The sequence below is a fragment of the Salvelinus alpinus genome, chromosome 6, assembly GCF_045679555.1.
Source record: "Salvelinus alpinus chromosome 6, SLU_Salpinus.1, whole genome shotgun sequence".
Lineage (NCBI taxonomy): Eukaryota > Metazoa > Chordata > Actinopteri > Salmoniformes > Salmonidae > Salvelinus > Salvelinus alpinus.
The window spans coordinates 1,343,620-1,364,273 of NC_092091.1; the positions used below are offsets into that span (position 1 = coordinate 1,343,620).

The window sequence follows — 20,654 nt, forward strand, 5'->3', positions numbered from 1 at the left end:
GCTGCTCCTTATCCTGATGATGCCCCTTAATTTAGGTGGGGTTATTTGGAGGGTGGGCATTGTGAGGGGGATAAAGAAGCGGGGATTGATTATGGTGGGGTGGGGACCTCGCCCTCAGCCTGAGCCACCACCGTGGACAGATGCCCACCCAGACCCTCCCCTAGACTTTTGGTGGTGCGTTCGGAGTACGCACCTTGAGGGGGGGGTTATGTCACGTTCCTGACCTATTTTTATGTTATTTTGATTATGTTTAGTTGGTCAGGGCGTGAGTTGGGGTGGGCATTGTATGTTGTGTGTGTTTTGTTTAGTCTATGGGTGTTGTATTGTGTATGGGATAGATAATTGTGAGGTTGTCTAGTTATGTCTATGGCTGCCTAGATTGGGTCTCAATCAGAGACAGCTGTCATTCATTTGTCTCTGATTGGGAGCCATATTTAAGGTAGCCATAGGCAGTAGGCTTTTGTGGGTAGTTGTCTTGTTTAAACGTTTGTTGCTTGTCTGTGCACTTGCGTTATTTAGCTTCACGATCATTTGTTGTTTTGTTTGTTTGTATAGTGTTTTCGTTTCATGTTCATCTTCGGTCATTTATTAAAAGAAGATGGCTTATTTTCCTCATGCTGCGTTTTGGTCCGAATCTCTTCCACACGATCGTGACACTGTTGATGATATCTGGAAATGTGCATGTACACCCCTGGCCCATCTACTGTTGCTAGTCCCAATTCTGACTTGTGCTCTGATATCACTGATTTCTGCTCCCGTAAAAGCCTGGGTTTTCTCCAGATTAACACTAGAAGAGTATTACCTAAAATGGATCAATTGAAAGTGTGGGTTCACAGCTCCAATCCAGATGTGTTGGTCATTACTGAGACCTGGTTAAGGAAGAGTGTTTTGAATACTGATGTTAACCTTTCTGGTTATAACCTTTTTCGGCAAGACAGATCTTCCAAAGGTGTGGGAGTGGCAATCTTTACCAAGGATCACCTTCAGTGCTCAGTTGTCTCCACCAAGTCTGTCCCCAAACGATTTGATTTGCTGGTTTTAAGCATTAAACTTTCAAATAGCTTTTGGTGACTGTTGCTGGGTGCTATCGTCCTCCATCAGCACCAGTCTGTACCCCACCTGCCCTAAGCTCTCTCCTGGCCCCTTACACTAAGTCTGAATTTGTCCTGCTAGGTGACCTAAACTGGGGCATGATTAAACCACCTGATCAAGTCTTAAAGCAATGGGACTCCCTAAATCTTTCTCAGATTATTACCAATCCCAGAAGGTATGACTCCAAACACGCAGAACAGGCTACTCTCCTCGATGTTCTCCTCACAAATAATCCTGATAGGTATCAGTCTGGTGTTTCTGTAATGAACTTAGTGATCACTGTTTTACAGCCTGTGTTTGTAATGGCTGCTCAGTGAAACGACCTGTCCTAATTTGTCATGGACACTTGCTACAAAACTTTAATGAGCAAGTCTTCCTTCATGAACTGGGCTCTGTAAAATGGTATAGAATCAGCTTGGACCTTCTTTTTTGATATTTTCTTGATATTTTCAGTGGTATTGTTGACAAACACGCCTCCATAAAGAAAATTTGAATTAAAAACAGGTTTAGCCTCTGGTTCGACCGTGATCTGGTAGAGTGACTCCACCTCAAGAATTCCATTTGGCGAAAGGCTCGGCACACGCATACTCAGGCTGACTGGCTCTCGTTCAGGCAAATGAGAAATAAGTGCACTCAGGCTTTCTGGAAGGCCAAAGTTAGTTACTTAAAGGAGAATTTCTCTATATGTGGGTCTAATAGTTAAAGACCTGGAGAATAAACCCTCCTCACAGCTGCCCATGTTCCTTAATGTTGATAATGTGGTTGTTACTGACAAGAAGCACATGGCTGACCTCTTTAATCAGGATTCCTATTTGACTCAGCCATCCCTCCTTGCCCGTCCAACATTTTCTCATCTCCCACCCCTTGTAATGTGACTATCCCCGATGCTTCGCCCTCTTTTTCCCCTGCCCCGCTACAAAGTTTCTCCCTGCAGGCAGTCACTGAGTCTGAGGTGCTAGAGGAGCTCCTGAAACTTGCTGCCCCTATCATCACCAAGCCTATCTCTGACCTTTTTAACCTGTCTCTCCTTTCTGGGGAGGTTCCCATTGCTTGGAAGGCAGTCACGGTCTGTCCTTTATTTAAAGGGGGAGATCAAGCTGATCCTAACTGTTATAGGCCTATTTCTATTTTGCCCTGTTTATCAAACGTGTTGGAAAAACATGTCAATAATCAACCCACTGTCTTTCTTGATGTCTATAATATTCTCTCTGATATGTATCTGGTTTCCGCTCAGGTTATGGATGTGTCACTGCAACCTTAAAGGTCCTCAATGATGTCACCATTGCCCTTGATTCTAATCAATGTTGTGCTGCTATTTTTATTGACTTGGCCAAAGCTTTTGATACGGTAGACCATTCCATTCTTGTGGGCCGGCTAAGGAGTATTGGTGTCTCTGAGGGGTCTTTGGCCTGGTTTGCTAACTACCTCTCTCGAAGAGTGCAGTGTATAAAGTCAGAAAATCTGCTGTCTCAGCCACTGCCTGTCACCAAGGGAGTGCCCCAAGGCTCAATCCTAGGCCCCACGCTCTTCTCAATTTACATCAACAACATAGCTCAGGCAGTAGGAAGCTCTCTCTTCCATTTATATGCAGATGATACAGTCGTATACTCAGCTGGCCCCTCCCCGGATTCTGTGTTAAATGCTCTATAACAAAACTTTCGTAGTGTCCAACAAGCTTTCTCTACCCTTAACATTGTTCTGACACCTCCAAAACAAAGGTCATGTGGTTTGGTAAGAACAATGCCCCTCTCCCCACAGGTGTAATTACTACCTCTGAGGGTTTAGAGTTTGACGTATTCACCTCATACAAGTACTTGAGAGTATGGCTAGACAGTACACTGTCCTCCTCTCAGCACATATCAAAGCTGCAGGGTTAAGTTAAATCTAGACTTGGTTTCCTCTATCGTAATCGCTCCTCTTTCACCCCAGCTGCCAAACTAACCCTGATTCAAATGACCATCCTCCCCATGCTAAATTACGGAGACATAATTTATAGATCGGCAGGTAAGTGTGCTCTCGAACGGCTAGATGTACTTTACCATTTGGCCATCAGATTTGCCACCAATGCTCCTTATAGGACACATCACTGCACTTTATACTCCTCTGTAAACTGGTAATCTCTGTATACCCGTCGCAAGACCCACTGGTTGATGCTTATTTATAAAACCCTCTTAGGCCTCACTCCCCCCAATCTGAGATATCTACTGCAGCCCTCATTCTCCACATACAGCACCCGTTCTGCCAGTCACATTCTGATAAAGGTCCCCAAAGCAGACACATCCCTGGATCGTTCGCTGCAGCTAGCGACTGGAACAAGCTGCAACAAACACTCAAACTGGACAGTTTTATCTCAATCTCTTCATTGAAAAACTTAGACTCAATCATGGATTTTTGTGGTACTTTCTGGTTCACATTTCCCATGAATACCACAGGACATTTGCTAATACAAGTTAGTAACGATGGCTAGCTATCTAACAATGCTAATACAGACTAGTAATGATAGCTAGCTAGTTAATAATGCAAATAAAAGCTAGTAACGATAGCTAGATAGCTAACAATGCTAATACAAGTTAGTAATGATGAGATGGCGCCGAAGAGGATGGTTGACGTTTTACATGCCCATAACGAATTGTGCTATTTTGTTCATTTTTTTGCGTTGTTTGTCAATTATTTTTGAAACTTATTTTGTACATAATGTTGCTGCTACCGTCTCTTATGACCGAAAATAACTTCTGGACATCAGAACTGGGGTTACTCACCACGATCTGGAAGAAGCCTTTCCTTTAAAGAGTCAGATGAGAAAGAGAGAACAGGGAAGATACGTCTGGTAAGACGAGGGGTGGGGGTGTGTTTTTGTCAATAACAGCTGGTGCGCGACGTCTAATATTAAAGAAGTCTTTAGGTATTGCTTGCCTGAGGTAGAGTAACTTATGATAAGCTGTAGACCACACTATCTGCCGAGAGAGTTCTCATCTATATTATTCCTAGCCGTCTATTTACCACCACAGACCGATGCTGGAACTAAGACCGCACTCAACCAACTCTATAAGGCCATAAGCAAACAAGAAAATGCTCACCCAGAAGTGGTGCTCTTAGTGGCCGGGGACTTTAATGCAGGCAAACTTAAATCAGTTTTACCAAAATTTTACCAGCATGTCACATGTGCAACCAGAGGGGAAAAAAACTCTAGACCACCTTTACTCCACACAGAGATGAGCACAAAGCTCTCCCCTCCCCTCCCTTTGGCAAATCTGACCATAATTCTATCCTCCTGAATTTTGCTTACAAGCAAAAACTAAAGCAGGAAGTACCAGTACCAGTGACTCGCTCAATACGGAACTGGTCAGATGATGCGGATGCTACACTACAGGACTGTTTTGCTAGCGCAGACTGGAATGTGTTCTGGGATTCATCCAATGGCATTGAATAGCATACCACCTCAATCACAAGCTTCATCAATAAGTGCATCGATGACGTCGTCCCCAAAATGACCGTAAGTACATATCCCAACCAGAAGCCATGGATTACAGGCAACATCCGCATCAAGCTAAAGGCTAGAGCTGCTGCTTTCAATGAGAGGGACACTAATCTAGACGCCTATAAGAAATCCAGCTATGCCCTCCGACGAACCATCAAACAAGGAAAGCGTCAATACAGGATTAAGATTGAATCCTACTACACCGGCTCTGATGCTCCTCGGATGTGGCAGGACTTGAAAACTATTACGGACAAGAAAGGGAAACCCTGACGCGAGCTGCCCAGTGACGTGAGCCTTCAAGATGAGCTTAAATGCCTTTTATGCTCACTTCGAGGCAAGCAACACTGAAGCATGCAGGAGAGCACCAGCTGTTCTGGATGACTCTGCGATAACACTCTCCTCAGCCGATGTGAGCAAGACCTTTAACCTCTCTTGGGCACGTGAGACGGTAGCGTCCCACCTCTTCAACAGCCAGTGAAACTGCTGGGCGCCAAATTCAAATACAGAAATACTCATTATAAAAATTCAGAAAACAAAACATATTTTACATAGGTTTAAAGATTAACTGCTTGTGAATCCAACCACGGTGTCAGATTTAAAAAATGCTTTACGGCGAAAGCATACCTTACGATTATTTGAGAACATAGCCCACTAGACAAATCATTACAAACAGTAGCCAGCCAGGTAGAACAGTTACACAATTTAGAAGAGATCAAATTAATCCCTTACCTTTGATGATCTTCATATGGTTGCACTCAGCAGACATTCATTTACTCAATAAATGTTCAATTTGTTCGATAAAGTCTCTTTATACCCTAAAGTCTCTTTATACCCAATTTGGATTTTTTTTGTCTTCCTGTTTTGTTTGCGCGTTTTCTTCAGTAATCCACAGGCTCAAACGCAGTCAAAACAGGAAGACAAAAAAATCCAAATCGTATCCGTAAAATTCATAGAAACATGTCAAACGATGTTTATATTCAAACCTCAGATTGTTTTTAGCCTCAATAATCGATAATATTTCAACCGGACAATAACGTCGTCAATTTTAAAGGTAAACGAGAAACGCACTCTCTCGGTCTCGCGCATGAAAAAGATCTGGGACACTTTACGGTCCACTCATTCAGACTGCTCTTACTTCTTCATTTTTCAGAATACAAGCCTGAAACAATTTCTGAAGACTGTTGATATCTAGTGGAAGGCATAGAAACTGTCCTAAATCAATGGATACTGTATTGGCATTGAAAAGAAAACTACAAAACCAAAAATAAAACTACTTCCTGAATGGATTTTTCTCAGGTTTTCACCTGCCAAATCAGTTCTGTTATACTCACAGACACTATTTTAACAGTTTTGGAAACTTTAGTGTCTTCTATCCAAATCTACCAGGTATATGCATATCATATATTCTGGGCCCGAGATGCAGGCAGTTTAATTTGGGCATGCATTTCATCCAAAATTCAGAATAATGCCCCCTACCCTAGAGAAGTTAAACAGGTCATTCACAAAGCCGCGGGGCCTGATGGATTACGAGGAGGTGTACTCAAAACATGCGTGGACCAACTGGCATGTGTCTTCACTGACATTTTCAACCTTTGCCTGACTGAGTCTGTAATACCTACATGTTTCAAGCAGACCACCATAGTCCCTGTGCCCAATGAAGCGAAGGTAACCTGCCTAAATGATTACCGCCCCATAGCACTCACGTCAGTAGCCATGAAGTGCTTTGAAAGGCTGGTCATGGCTCACATCAACAGCATCCTCCCGCATACCCTAGATCCACTCCAATTTGCATACCGCGGCATAAGGAACACCTATGTGAGAATGCTCTTCATTGACTACAGCTCAGCGTTCAACACCATCTGCCATCACTAAGCTAAGGACCCTGGAACTAAACACCTCTCTCTGCAACTGGATCCTGGACTTCCTGAGAGGCCACCCCCAGGTGGTAAGGGTAGGCAATAACACATCTGCCACACTGATCCTCAACACTGGGGCCCCTCAGGGGTGTGTACTTTGTCCCCTCTTGTACCCCCTGTTCACCCACGACTGCGTGGCCAAACACGACTCCAACACCAAGTTTGCTGACAACACAACAGTGGTAGGCCTGATCACCGACAATGATGAGACAGCCTATAGGGAGGAGGTCAGAGAACTGGCAGTGTGGTGCCAGGACAACAAACTCTCCCTCAATGTGAGCAAGACAAAGGAGCTGATCGTGGATGACAGGAAAAGGTGGGCCGAACAGGCCCCCATTAACATCAATGGGGCTGTAGTGGAGCAGGTCAAGAGTTTCAAATTCATTGGTGTCCACATCATCAACAAACTATCATGGTCCAAACACATCAAGACAGTTGTGAAGAGGGCATGACAAAACCTTTTGCCCCTCATGAGACGGAAAAGATTTGGCATGGGTCCCCAGATCCTCAGAAGTAGCTGCACCATCGAGAGCATCCTGACCGGTTGCATCACCGCCTGGTATGGCGACTGCTCGGCATCTGACCGTAAGGCCCTACAGAGGGTAGTGCGCACGGCCCAGTACATCACCGGGGCCAAGCTTCCTGCAATCCAGGAACTATATAATAGGTGGTGTGAGAGGAAAGCCCCTAAAGTTGTCAGACTCCAGTCACCCAAGTCATAGACTGTTCTCTCTGCTACCACACGGCAAGCAGTACCGGAGCTTCAAGTCTAAGACCAAAAGGCTCCTCAACAGCTTCTACCCCCAAGCCATAAGATTGCTGAACAATTAATCAGATGCCCGCCGGACTATTACATTTACCCCCCTCCCCACCCCCATTTGTTTTAACCCTGGCTCACTGAGTTGTGTAACACATCCTCACATTAGCACTAACCCTGACCTTAACACTAACCCACACCCTAACCCTGACCCTAACCCTAACACTAACACTAACCCTGACCCTAACACTAACCTGTATATTGTCTCGTTATTGTTATGTTATTGTGTTAATTTATATAATTTTTTACTTTAGTTTATTTGGTAAATATTTTCTTAACTCTTCTTGAACTGCACTGATGGTTAAGGGCTTGTAAGTAAGCATTTCACAGTAAGGTGTCATCTACAAGTCTCTGCTAGGTAAAGCCCCGCCTTATCTCAGCTCACTGGTCACCATAGCAACACCCACCCGTAACGCGCTCCAGCAGGTATATCTCACTGGTCACCCCCAAAGCCAATTCTTCCTTTGGCCACCTCTCCTTCCAGTTCTCTGCTGCCAATGACTGGAACGAACTGCAAAAATCACTGAAGCTGGAGACTCTTACCTCCCTCACTAGCTTTAAGCACCAGTTGTCAGACCAGCTCACAGATCACTGCACCTGTACATAGCCCATCTGTAAATAGCCCATCCAATCTACCTCATCCCCATACTGTATTTATTTATCTTGCTCCTTTGCACCCCAGTATCTCTACTTGCACATTAATCTTCTGCACATCCTACCATTCCAGTGTTTAATTGCTATATTGTAATTAATTTGCCACCATAGCCTATTTATTGCCTTACCTCTCTTATCCTACCTCATTTGCACATGCTGTTTATAGATTTTTCTACTGTATTATTGATTGTATGTTTGTTTATTCCATGTGTAACTCTGTTGTATGTGTCGAACTGTTTCGCTTTATCTTGGCCAGGTCGCAGTTGCAAATGATAACTTGTTCTCAACTAGCCTACCTGGTTAAATAAAGGGTCTATACTTGTTGTATTCGGCGCATTTGACAAATAAAGTTTAATTTGATTAGATGGCGAACAATGCTTATACAGGCTAATTACAATAGCTAGCTATATATCACTCTATCCTGTATTTTGGTTGATTATTTACTGTATGTGTGTTTGTGTGTTAGATGGGGGTAACGTTTTCCGCAGTGTTTGGAGTGATCCTGTATCGTATCACCATGCTGTCTATCTGGTCCATGAACCCAGACCCTGAGGCCAAGGCCTCTGTTAGGATGACCGTCACCACCACCGCCATCATCATCAACCTGCTGGTTGTATTGATACTGGATGAGATCTACGGAGCTATCGCTGTCTGGCTCACTAAACTGGGTAACACTAACAATGACCCTATCGCTGTCTGGCTCACTAAACTGGGTAACACTAACACTGACCCTAACACTGACCCTATCACTGTCTGGCTCACTGAACTGGGTAACACTAACACTGACCCTAACACTAACCCTCACCCTCACCTTAACCCTCATCTTAACCCTAACACTAACCCTCACCCTAACACTAACCCTCACCCTAACACTAACCCTCCACCTAACACTAACCCTCACCCTATCACTAACCCTCACCTTAACCCTCACCCTAACACTAACCCTCACCTTAACCCTCACCTAAACACTAACCCTCAGCCTCACGCTAACCCTCACCTTTACCCTCACCCTAACACTAACCCTCACCCTCACCTTAACCCTCACCCTAACACTAACCCTCACCCTCACCTTAACCCTCATCCTAACACTAACCCTGACCTTAACACTAACCCCCACCCTAACACTAACCCTCACCTTAACCCTCACCTTAACCCTCACATTAACCCTCACATTAACCCTCACATTAACCCTCACATTAACCCTCACCTTAACCCTCACCTTAACACTAACCCTCACACTAACTCTCACCTTAACACTAACCCTCACACTAACCCTCACCTTAACACTAACCCTCACACTAACCCTCACCTTAACCCTCACCTTAACACTAACCTTAACCCTCACCCTCACCTTAACCCTCACATTAACCCTCACCTTAACCCTCACCCTCACCTTAACCCTCACCCTCACGCTAACCCTCACCCTCACACTAACCCTCACCCTAACACTAACCCTCACCCTCACCTTAACCCTCACCTTAACCCTGATCCTCACACTAACCCTCACCCAAACACTAACCCTGACCCTAACCCTGACCCTAACACTAACCCTCACCCTATCACTGTCTGGCTCACTGAACTGTTTAACACACACTTCTGATTACGTCTGATGATATGATTGGCTGATTTCCTGTCTGTCTAATAATGTGATTGGCTGCTTGTCTTGTCTGTCAGAGGTTCCTAAGACGGAAGCGGAGTTTGAGGAGCGTCTGATTCTGAAATCGTTTCTGTTGAAGTCCATGAACACCTTTGCTCCCGTCTTCTATGTGGCTTTCTTCAAGGGCAGGTGAGGGTGTGTTTTATTGAACCTTTCTATTGACAGGGAGTCATGCTGAGACCAAGGTCTCCTTCCCAAATGAGCCCTGCACCACAATACCAAATACATTATACACACCAATTCACTAGGAAAAGCCAAACAGAGATACACATACACAATCATAGAAAAGAAACCCACGTTTCAGTATAAAGGTCCTCAATCATTAATCTGAATTGCTCTATAGGCACCAAATCATATATTTTTTTAGACTTTTGGAGATTATTCCACAGGTAAATCAGATTTTAGTTTTATTGCATTTTACTTAACTCTGTAGAGACCCACGTCATTTCCAGAGTTAGCCATCCCTGAGACCGGGTGTGGTAACTCCTACGTGTAAAGGTTATTCATGATGTTAGGTACAGAGGGAGTTTTTGCAAAAGAGCTTTATGAATGAAAAGAGAGCAATGTAATGACTTTTATACAACGGGTGGGTCTAATCCTGGATGCTGATTGGTTAAAATCGTGTTCCAGCCGGTGTCTACAGGTCGTTATCAATAAAACATCACAAGGTGCAGAGCAATCAATTTTCCTTCTCGGGGCAAGGAGACCCCCAGCTCCACTAAAATGATTGACAACTTCGTGCCATTGTCAAAGGATTGTTAAATAAATGTTAACTATCTGGTTGTAATATCATCACTGCAACACATGCGACACGCTCCCCAATGTGAGTGTGTTGTTGATGAAACACGGTTTGCTAGCCTGAATTACAATACTCCGCCATTCATTTATCACAACGTGAATTTCACAAAATGTTTAATTAATTCTGTGTTTGGTTTATCCGGGACAATGTGGTCTGCAAGGACTTCCAATGTAGCAACTATTTGCTTGCAGAGAGCTACAGGTGCAAGTGGCTACTTTTAGCAAACAAGTAGCGAACGTACACAAGCTACTGGAGAATCCACACCCGTCTACTTCTTTGTCTTCTACCCCAGTAGCCGGACGCCGCTCTGGCCTGGTGGAAGTGTCTCCGCTGTGTCAGCTCTCTACAGCCGACTGGCCGTTACTCTGCAGGGATCCCTCCCAGAAGGGGTCTTCCCCTTCCCTGGATAATGGAGTTAGCAGGATGCTCCTGGATGACGAAGTGGATGTTCCTGTTCTGAATCCTACCAACCAGCCATGGAGACATGTCACCGTGGAAGTTAAAAACAGAGACCTCTGGCAATGGGGGACTCCTTGGCGAAGGTGAGCCCGGACCGGACACAGACTAGAAAAAGCTTCGATGCCCTGGTTCCAGATGTTACGGCGCCGCCTTCCCTGGAGGCTTATGATTTGAGATCGGATCCAGAAGTACCTGCGCCTTCGTCCTCTATTTTGTCTCCCTCTCCGGTGGCTTCTACCTTGGGTTCAGATCCTCAGAGCTCCCTCTCATCGGACTGTGAGGCTGTCTAAGACTCCGACCCATTCATCATCATCCACAATGGATACCACAGCTGGTTAGGGTCCATCAGTCCCCACCGCCCTTTGGTCCTTGGGGGGTTTGCGAAACCACTCAAGGCGAAAGAACGGCAAGACCTTCTCAGCCATTGCACCAGTTGTCGTCATAGGCAGCTCTATGTAAGAAACATTTTGGTTCCGGGGCAAAAACCCTGTGCTATCCTGGAACACGAGTACAGGACATTACAAGGCCATTCTACGACAGATGCCGGGTGCTGACACTGTTGTAGTCCATGTGGGGTCAAACAACATTAACTAGCACGGAACTCCTGAAAATTAATTTTAAAGAACTAATTCTAGCTCTGAAAGATTCCAAAAAGCGACCAATTATTTCAGGTCCGGTACCATCGATGTGCCATGGGAGTGAAAGATTCAGCAGGCTACTGGCATTAGGCACCTGGCTAAAAGATTACTGTAGCTCTGTTGGAATCACTTTTATAGATAACTTTGACACCAAGAAACAGAAGATGCTCTACAGGAGTGGAGTCCATCCAAATCATCTTGACTCCTGGACTCTGTCCACACATTTTAAGGCCACGTTCAGACAATGACTTATCAATGACCAAAGCCTATCTCAGATAATCCCTACCATTGTGTTGCTGAGTTGTCATAATTCTGCAGCAAATGTACATTATCCCAGGGGCATTCGCAGTCATAAGGCACGAACTCAGATACCTCCTGCACCTCAACCTTTTTGTTTCAGTCTGTTGTTTCAGAAGTTTTTTTGCTTTATTTTTATTTTGTTCATAAGTGTTTGTCAAAACCTGCTACCAACTAGCCAGTTAGCCAGCTATGTTGCAATGGATCCCGCTTCGACCTGGAATAGCTAACAAACTTTTCCAGCACTGTAGAAGCTGTGTTTATTGCGCTCTTGTCCGGGACAATATTGACAATCTGCAGTTCCAATGTGGCAATTGTTTGCTTACAGAGGATTACAGGAATGAGGTGGCTTTCCTTAGCAAGCAAATTTCAATTCTGCACAGACTTTTGGGGAAAACGCAAATTGGAACTTTCTCGTTCTCACCCATCAGCTGAAACATAAATAACATTGTCATGTCTACTTCTGATAAGCTTCCAGTAAATCAATAAAATAGATCAAGCATCCCAGGAAAGTCCTAAAAATAGCCCATATTAACATATTAGCATATGTAGTCTAAGAAACAAGGTTCATGAAATCAATATCTCTCTAGAAACAGACATTCATTGAAAAATCCAAGATGGCGTTGCAGTAGGACGTGTGTATCTGTCTTTTGTCTTATCCTGTGTCTTATCCCGTCTATATAGCCAGTCTTTTTCATATATATCTTAATCTCACTTTCTATCTACAAACTAAATATACTTTCCTGCAACCCGCCTCACCCAATGTGGTACGGATCTGCTATTTTTATTCCTTATAACTGGAACTTCCATCAGGAGCTAGCCAGCTAACTAGCCTTTGTTAGCCTAGGCTAGCGGTCTTCGCCTTTTTCCACGTCATCAGCCAGCCTTAGATCGGACAACACCTGCCAGTCTGCACAGCTCGATATCAACCCAGAGACTATCGGACTGCTTCTCTCTACCATATCACCAGATTTCTGCCGCTCTGGATCATTACACCGGATCATCGCAGCTAGCAAGCTGAAAACGAGTGGCTACTGTTAGCTAACACCCCTGTTCCAAAGCAAGCACCTGCTTGCATTGAGCTAGCCTCGAGCTAGGCCCATATACCAGCTAATTCTAGGGCTAAATGACCTCCTTTGCCAATTGGCCTGGACCCTTTATTGTTGACACGGAGCCCCGCCGATCCATCACGACTGGACTGCCGACGTGATTGCCCGATGTGGTCTCAACAGGCTATTCTGAAATGATGTTTGCCAAAGACCCATCTACTAGCCCCGGCCCGCTAGCTTTTCTGAACGCTGTCTCCCCTGCTCGCCTAGCATAGTAGTGACTACCGAATGGCACCCTGACTCACCTATTGCTGCTTTTCTGACCCTATGATCACTCGGCTACACAGCTTATAAAATGGCGCCGGAAGAAATGGCAGCAGTTTTAAGAGCACCCAACAAATTGTGCTATTATGTGTTTTTTTTCGCAACTTATTTTGTACACAATGTTTCTACAACTGTATCTTACGGCAAAAATGAGCTTCTGGATATCAAGACAGCGATCACTCACCTCGGATAAGACAAATCTTTTTTCTACAACAAGGACGACGCACAAGACATTCTCCAAACACCCCACAGGGCCGACATCCCCATTATTTGCAAGAGGAAGCGACGGGACCCAGAGAAGGCGACTGGGAAAGCTACCGTTACTGTCAATACTACTCGCCAACGTGCAATCATTGGACAATAAATTAGACGATCACAAATATCCTACCAACGGGACATCAAAAACGAATATCCTATGTTTCACGGAATCGTGGCTGAATGACGACATGGATATTCAGCTAGCGGGATACACGCTGCACCGGCAAGATAGAACAGCACACTCCGGTAAGACGAGGGGGGGGGGGGGGCAGTCTGTGCATATTTGTAAACAACAGCTGGTGCACGGAATCTAAGGAAGTCTCTCGATTTTGCTCGCCTGAAGAAGAGTATATTGTGATAAATTGCAGGCCACACTACTTGCCTAGAGAGTTTTCAGCTATACTTTTCGTGGCTGTTTATTTACCACCACAGACAGATGCTGGCACTAAGACCGCACTCGGTCAGATGTATAAGGAGATAAGCAAACAGGAAACCACTCACCCAGAGGCGCCTCTCCTAGTGGCCGGAGACTTTAATACAGGGAAACTTAAATCAGTTCTACCAAATTTCTATCAACATGTTAAATGTGCAACCAGAGAGAAAACAATTCTAGATCACCTTTACTCCACACACAGAGACGCGAACAAAGCTCTCGCCCACCATTTTACATTTCCATCCCCAACTATAACATTTTCTGCCAAAATAGAACTGCCAAAGGGGGTGGAGTTAGCCTGCAGAATTCTGTCATGCTGTCCAGGTCTGTGCCCAAACAGTTTGAGCTTCTACTTTTAAAAATCCACCTTTCCAGAAATATGTCTCACTGTTGCCGCTTATTATAGATCCCCCTCAGCCCCAACTGTGCCCTGGACACCATATGTGAATTAATTGCCCCCCATTTATCTTCAGAGTTTGTACTGTTAGGTGACCTAAACTGGGATATGCTGGCCATCCTACAATCTAAACTAGATGCCCTCAATCTCACACAAATTATCAAGGAACCTACCAAGTACAACCCTAAATCCGTAAACACGGGCACCCTCATAGATATCATCCTGACCAACCTGCCCTTCAAATACACCTCTGCTGTCTTCAACCAGGATCTCAGTGATCACTTCCTCGATGCCTGCGTCCGTAATGGGTCAAACAACCACCCCTCATCACTGTCAATTTCTCCCTAAAACACTTCAGCAAGCAGGCCTTTCTAATCGACCTGGCCCAGGTATCCTGGAAGGATATTGACCTCATTCCGTCAGTAGAGGATGCCTGGTTATTCTTTAAAAGTGCTTTCCTCACCATCTTAAATAAGCATGCCCCATTCCAAAAATGAACTAAGAATAGATATAGCCCTTGGTTCACTCCAGACTTGACTGCCCTCGACCAGCACAAAAACATCCTGCGGCACACTGCACTAGCTTCGAATAGTCCCCGCGATATGCAACTTTTCAGGGAAGTCAGGAACCAATATACACAGTCAGGTAGGAAAGCAAAGGCTAGCTTTTTCAAACAGAAATTTGCATCCTGCAGCACAAATTCCAGAAAGTTTTGGGACATTGTAAAGTCCATGGAGAATAAGAGCACCTCCTCCCAGCTGCCCACTGCACTGAAGCTAGAAAACACTGTAACCTCCGATAAATCCACGATAATCGAGAATTTCAATAAGCATTTCTTTACGGCTGGCCACGCTTTCCACCTGGCAACCCCTACTCCGGCCAACAGTTCTGCACCCCCCCCAGAAACTGGCCCAAGCCCCCCCCACTTCTCCTTCACCCAAATTCAGACAGCTGATGTTCTGAAAGAGCTGCAAAATCTGGATCCCTACAAATCAACTGGGCTAGACAATCTGGATCCTCTCTTCCTAAAATTATCTGCCCAAATCGTCGCAACCCCTATTACTAGTCTGTTCAATCTCTCTTTCGTATCGTCTGAGATTCCTAAAGATTTGAAAGCGGCCGAGGTCATCCCCCTCTTCAAAGGGGGAGACACTCTAGACCCAAACTGTTACAGACCTATATCCATCCTGCCCTGCCTTTCTAAAGTCTTTGAAAGCCAAGTGAACAAACAGATCACCGACAATCTCGAATCCAACCGTACCTTCTCCGCTATGCAATCAGGTTTCCGAGCTGGTCACAGGTGCACCTCAGCCATGCTCAAGGTCCAAAACGATATCATAACCACCATCGATAAAAAATAGTACTGTGCAGCCGTCTTCATCGACCTGGTCAAGGCTTTCGACTCTGTCAATTACCGTATTTTTATATCGGCAGACTCAATAGCCTTGGTTTCTCTAATGACTGCCTCGTCTTGTTCACTAACTACTTCTCAGATAGAGTTCAGTGTGTCAAATCGGAGGTCCTGTTGTCCGGACCTCTGGCAGTCTCTATGGCAGTACCACAGGGTTCAAATCTCAGGCCGACTCTTTTCTCTGTATATATCAATGATGTCTCTCTTGCTGCGGGTGATTCTTTGATCCAATGCAGTAATAACCAACGAGTAATCTAACCTAACAATTCCACAACTACTACCTTATATACACAAGTGTAAAGGGATAAAGAATATGTACATAAAGATATATGAATGAGTGATGGTACAGAACGGCATAGGCAAGATGCAGTAGATGGTATAGAGTACAGTATATACATATGAGATGAGTAATGTAGGGTATATAAACATAAAGTGGCATAGTTTAAAGTGGTTAGTGATACATGTATTACATAAAGATGGCAAGATGCAGTAGATGATATAGAGTACAGTATATACATATACATATGAGATGAGTAATGTAAGGTATGTAAACATTATATTAAGTGGCATTGTTTAACTTCTTATGGCTGAAGGGGCAGTATTGAGTAGCTTGGATGAAAGGTGCACAGAGGTGCCCATATTAAACGGCCTGCTCCTCAGTCCCAGTTGCTAATATATGCATATTATTATTCATATTGGATAGAAAACACTCTGAAGTTTCTAAAACTGTTTGAATTATGTCTGTGAGTATTACAGAACTCACATGGCAGGCAAAATCCTGAGAATTTGCACTTCCTGTTTGTATTTTTTCTGGGGGTTCCAGATTTTCAACCAAGGTCCCATTGAAATCACAGCAAGATATTGATGAGTTTTCACTTCCTACGGCTTCCACTAGATGTCAACAGTCAATAGAACTTTGTCTGATGACTCTAATGTGAAGGGGGGGGCCGAAGGAGACAGGAATTAGTCTCCACTGCCACGAGCCGGCCATGCTTTCACCATGCGCGTTCACATGAGGAGGACCTCCGTTCCACCGCTCATCTGAAGTCAATCTAATTCTCCGGTTGGAACGTTATTCAAGATGTATGTTGACAACATTCTAAAGATTGATTCAGTACATCGTTTGACATGTTTCTACTGACTGTAACGGAACTTTTGGACATTTTGTCACATTATAGTGGACGGTAGTGGACGCACTTTGGGTTGGGCGTTTGGTAAACATGTCCAAAGTAGCTAATTGGACATAAATAACGGACATTATCGAACAAATCAAGCATTTTTTGAGGACCTGGGATTCCTAGGACTGCATTCTGATGAATTCATCAAAGGTAAGGAAACATTTATCATGTATTTTCTGGTTTCTGTTGAGTCCAACATGGCGGCTAATTTGGCTATTGTTCTGAGCTCCTTCTCAGATTATTGCATGGTTTATTTTTCCGTAAAGTTTTTTTGAAATCTGACACAGCGGTTGCATTAAGGATAGGTATATCTATAATTCCATGTGTATAACTTGTATTATCATCTACATTTATGATGAGTATTTCTGTTGAAACGATGTGGCTATGCAAAAACACTTGATGTTTTTGCAACTAGTGAATCTAACGCGCCAATGTAAACTCAGAGTTTTTTTATATAAATATGAACTTAATCAAACAAAACATGCATGTATTGTGTAACATGAAGTCCTATGAGTGTCATCTGATGAAGATAATCAAAGGTTAGTGATTAATTTTCTCTATTTCTAGTATTTGTGAAAGCTATCTTTCGCTGGAAAAATGGCTGTGCTTATTGTGGTTTTGTGGTGACCTAACATAATCGTTTGTAGTGCTTTCGCTGAAAAGCATATTTGAAATCGGACACTGTGGTGGGATTAACAACAAGATTACCTTTAAAATGATATAAGACACATCTATGTTTGAGTTATTTTAATTATGAGATTTCTGCTTTTTGAATTTGGCACCCTGCACTTTCACTCGCTGTACTCATATCATCCCGGTAGAGGGATGGCAGCCATAAAAGGTTTAAAGTGGCTAGTGATACATTTTTACATAAATTTCCATCAATTCCCGTTATTAAAGGGGCTGGAGTTGAGTCAGTATGTTGGCAGCGGCCACTAAATGTTAGTGGTGGCTGTTTAACAGTCTGATGGCCTTGAGATAGAAGCTGTTTTTCAGTCTCTCGGTCCCTGCTTTGATGCACCTGTACTGACCTCGCCTTCTGGATGATAGCAGAGTGAACAGGCAGTGGCTCGGGTGGTTGTTGTCCTTGATGATCTTTATGGCCTTCCTGTGACATCGGGTGGTGTAGGTGTCCTTGAGGGCAGGTAGTTTGCCCCTGGTGATGCGTTGTGCAGACCTCACTACCCTCTGGAGAGCCTTACGGTTGTGGGCGGAGCAGTTGCCGTACCAGGCAGTGATACAGCCCGACAGGATGCTCTCGATTGTGCATCTGTAGAGGTTTATGAGTGTTTTTGGTGACAAGCCGAATTTCTTCAGCCTCCTGAGGTTGAAGAGGCGCTGCTGCGCCTTCTTCACAACGCTGTCTGTGTGGGTGGACCAATTAAGTTTGTCCGTGATGTGTACACCGAGGAACTTAAAACTTACTACCCTCTCCACTACTGTCCTGTCGATGTGGATATGGGGGTGCTCCCTCTGCTGTTTCCTGAAGTCCAATATCATCTCCTTTGTTTTGTTGACGTTGAGTATGAGGTTATTTTCCTGACACCACACTCCGAGGGCCCTCACCTCCTCCCTGTAGGCCGTCTCGTCGTTGTTGGTAATCAAGCCTACCACTGTAGTGTCGTCCGCAAACTTGATGATTGAGTTGGAGGGGTGCATGGCCACGCAGTCGTGGGTGAACAGGGAGTACAGGAGAGGGCTCAGAATGCACCCTTGTGGGGGCCCAGTGTTGAGGATCAGCGGGGTGGAGATGTTGTTACCTACCCTCACCACCTGGGGGCGGCCCGTCAGGAAGTCCAGTACCCAGTTGCACATGGCGGGGTCGAGACCCAGGGTCTCGAACTTGATGACGAGTTTGGAGGGTACTATGGTGTTAAATGCTGAGCTGTAGTCGATGAACAGCCTTCTCACATAGGTATTCCTCTTGTCCAGATGGGTTAGGGCAGTGTGCAGTGTGGTTGCGATTGCGTCGTCTGTGGACCTATTGGGTCGGTAAGCAAATTGGAGTGGGTCTGGGGTGTCAGGTAGGGTGGAGGTGATATGGTCCTTGACTAGTCTCTCAAAGCACTTCATGATGACGGAAGTGAGTGCTACGGGGCGGTAGTCGTTTAGCTCAGTTACCTTAGCTTTCTTGGGAACAGGAACAATGGTGGCCCTCTTGAAGCATGTGGGAACAGCAGACTGGGATAAGGATTGATTGAATATGTCCGTAAACACACCAGCCAGCTGGTCTGCGCATGCTCTGAGGACGCGGCTGGGAATGCCGTCTGGGCCTGCAGCCTTGCGAGGGTTAACACGTTTAAATGTTTTACTCACCTCGGCTGCAGTGAAGGAGAGCCCGCAGGTTTTGGTAGCGGGCCGTGTCAGTGGCACTGTATTGTCCTCAAAGCGAGCAAAAAAGTTATTTAGTCTGTCTGGGAGCAAGACATCCTGGTCCGCGACGGGGCAGGTTTTCTTTTTGTAATCCGTGATTGACTGTAGAACCTGCCACATACCTCTTGTGTCTGAGCTGTTGAATTGCGACTCTACTTTGTCTCTATACTGGCACTTAGCTTGTTTGATTGCCTTGCGGAGGGAATAGCTACACTGTTTGTATTCGGTCATGTTTCCGGTCACCTTGCCCTGGTTAAAAGCAGTGGTTCGCGCTTTCAGTTTCACGCGAATGCTGCCATCAATCCACGGTTTCTGGTTTGGGAATGTTTTAATCGTTGCTGTGGGTATTACGTCGCCAATGCACTTTCTAATGAACTCGCTCACCGAATCAGCGTATTTGTCAATGTTGTTGTTGGACACAATGCGGAACATATCCCAATCCACGTGATCGAAGCAGTCTTGAAACGTGGGATCAGATTGGTCGGACCAGCGTTGAACAGACCTGAGCGCGGGAGCTTCTTGTTTTAGTTTCTGTTTGTAGGCTGGAAGCAACAAAATGGAGTCGTGGTCAGCTTTTCCGAAAGGAGGGCGGGGGAGGGCCTTATATGCGTCGCGGAAGTTAGAATAACAATGATCCAGGGTTCTACCAGCCCTGGTAGCACAATCGATATGCTGATAGAATTTAGGGAGTTTTGTTTTCAGATTAGCCTTGTTAAAATCGCCAAAACTACTTCCGGCGCCCACAGAGATGGCCGCTTCGCGTTCCTAGGAAACTATGCAGTATTTTGTTTTTTTACGTGTTATTTCTTACATTGGTACCCCAGGTAATCTTAGGTTTCATTACATACAGTCGGGAGGAACTACTGAATATAAGAGCAACCTCAACTCACTATCATTACGACCAGGAATATGACTCTCCCGAAGCGCATCCTGTGTTTTGCCTTCCACCCAGTACAATGGATCGGATCCCAGCCGGCGACCCTAAACAATGACGCCTTAAAAGGGGCAAACGAAGCGGTCTTCTGGTCAGGCTTCGGAGACGGGCACATCGCGCTCCACTCCCTAGCATACTACTCGCCAATGTCCAGTCTCTTGACAACAAGGTTGATGAAATTCGAGCAAGGGTAGCATTCCAGAGAGACATCAGAGACTGTAACGTTCTTTGCTTCACGGAAACATGGATCACTCGAGAGACACTAACGGAGTCAGTGCAGCCAGCTGGTTTCTTCACGTATCGCGCCGACAGAAACAAACATCTTTCTGGTAAGAAGAGGGGCGGGGGGGTATGCCTTATGATTAACGAGACGTGGTGAGATCATAACAACATACAGGAACTCAAGTCATTCTGTTCACCTGACTTCCTCACAATCAAATGTCGACCGCATTATCTACCAAGGGAATTCTCTTCGATTATAATCACAGCC

At 44.9% G+C, this 20,654-nt stretch overlaps 1 protein-coding gene across 1 annotated transcript in view; it reads left to right on the forward strand.

Moving 5' to 3' along the window:
* LOC139577991 (anoctamin-1-like) overlaps window positions 1–20,654 on the forward strand; it is a 126,546-nt gene that overhangs the window by 85,804 nt on the left and 20,088 nt on the right. The window contains exons 17-18 of the mRNA XM_071405104.1: window positions 8,424–8,625; window positions 9,632–9,743. Coding sequence (XP_071261205.1) covers window positions 8,424–8,625; window positions 9,632–9,743 — 314 coding nt within the window. The remainder of the gene's footprint in view (window positions 1–8,423; window positions 8,626–9,631; window positions 9,744–20,654) is intronic.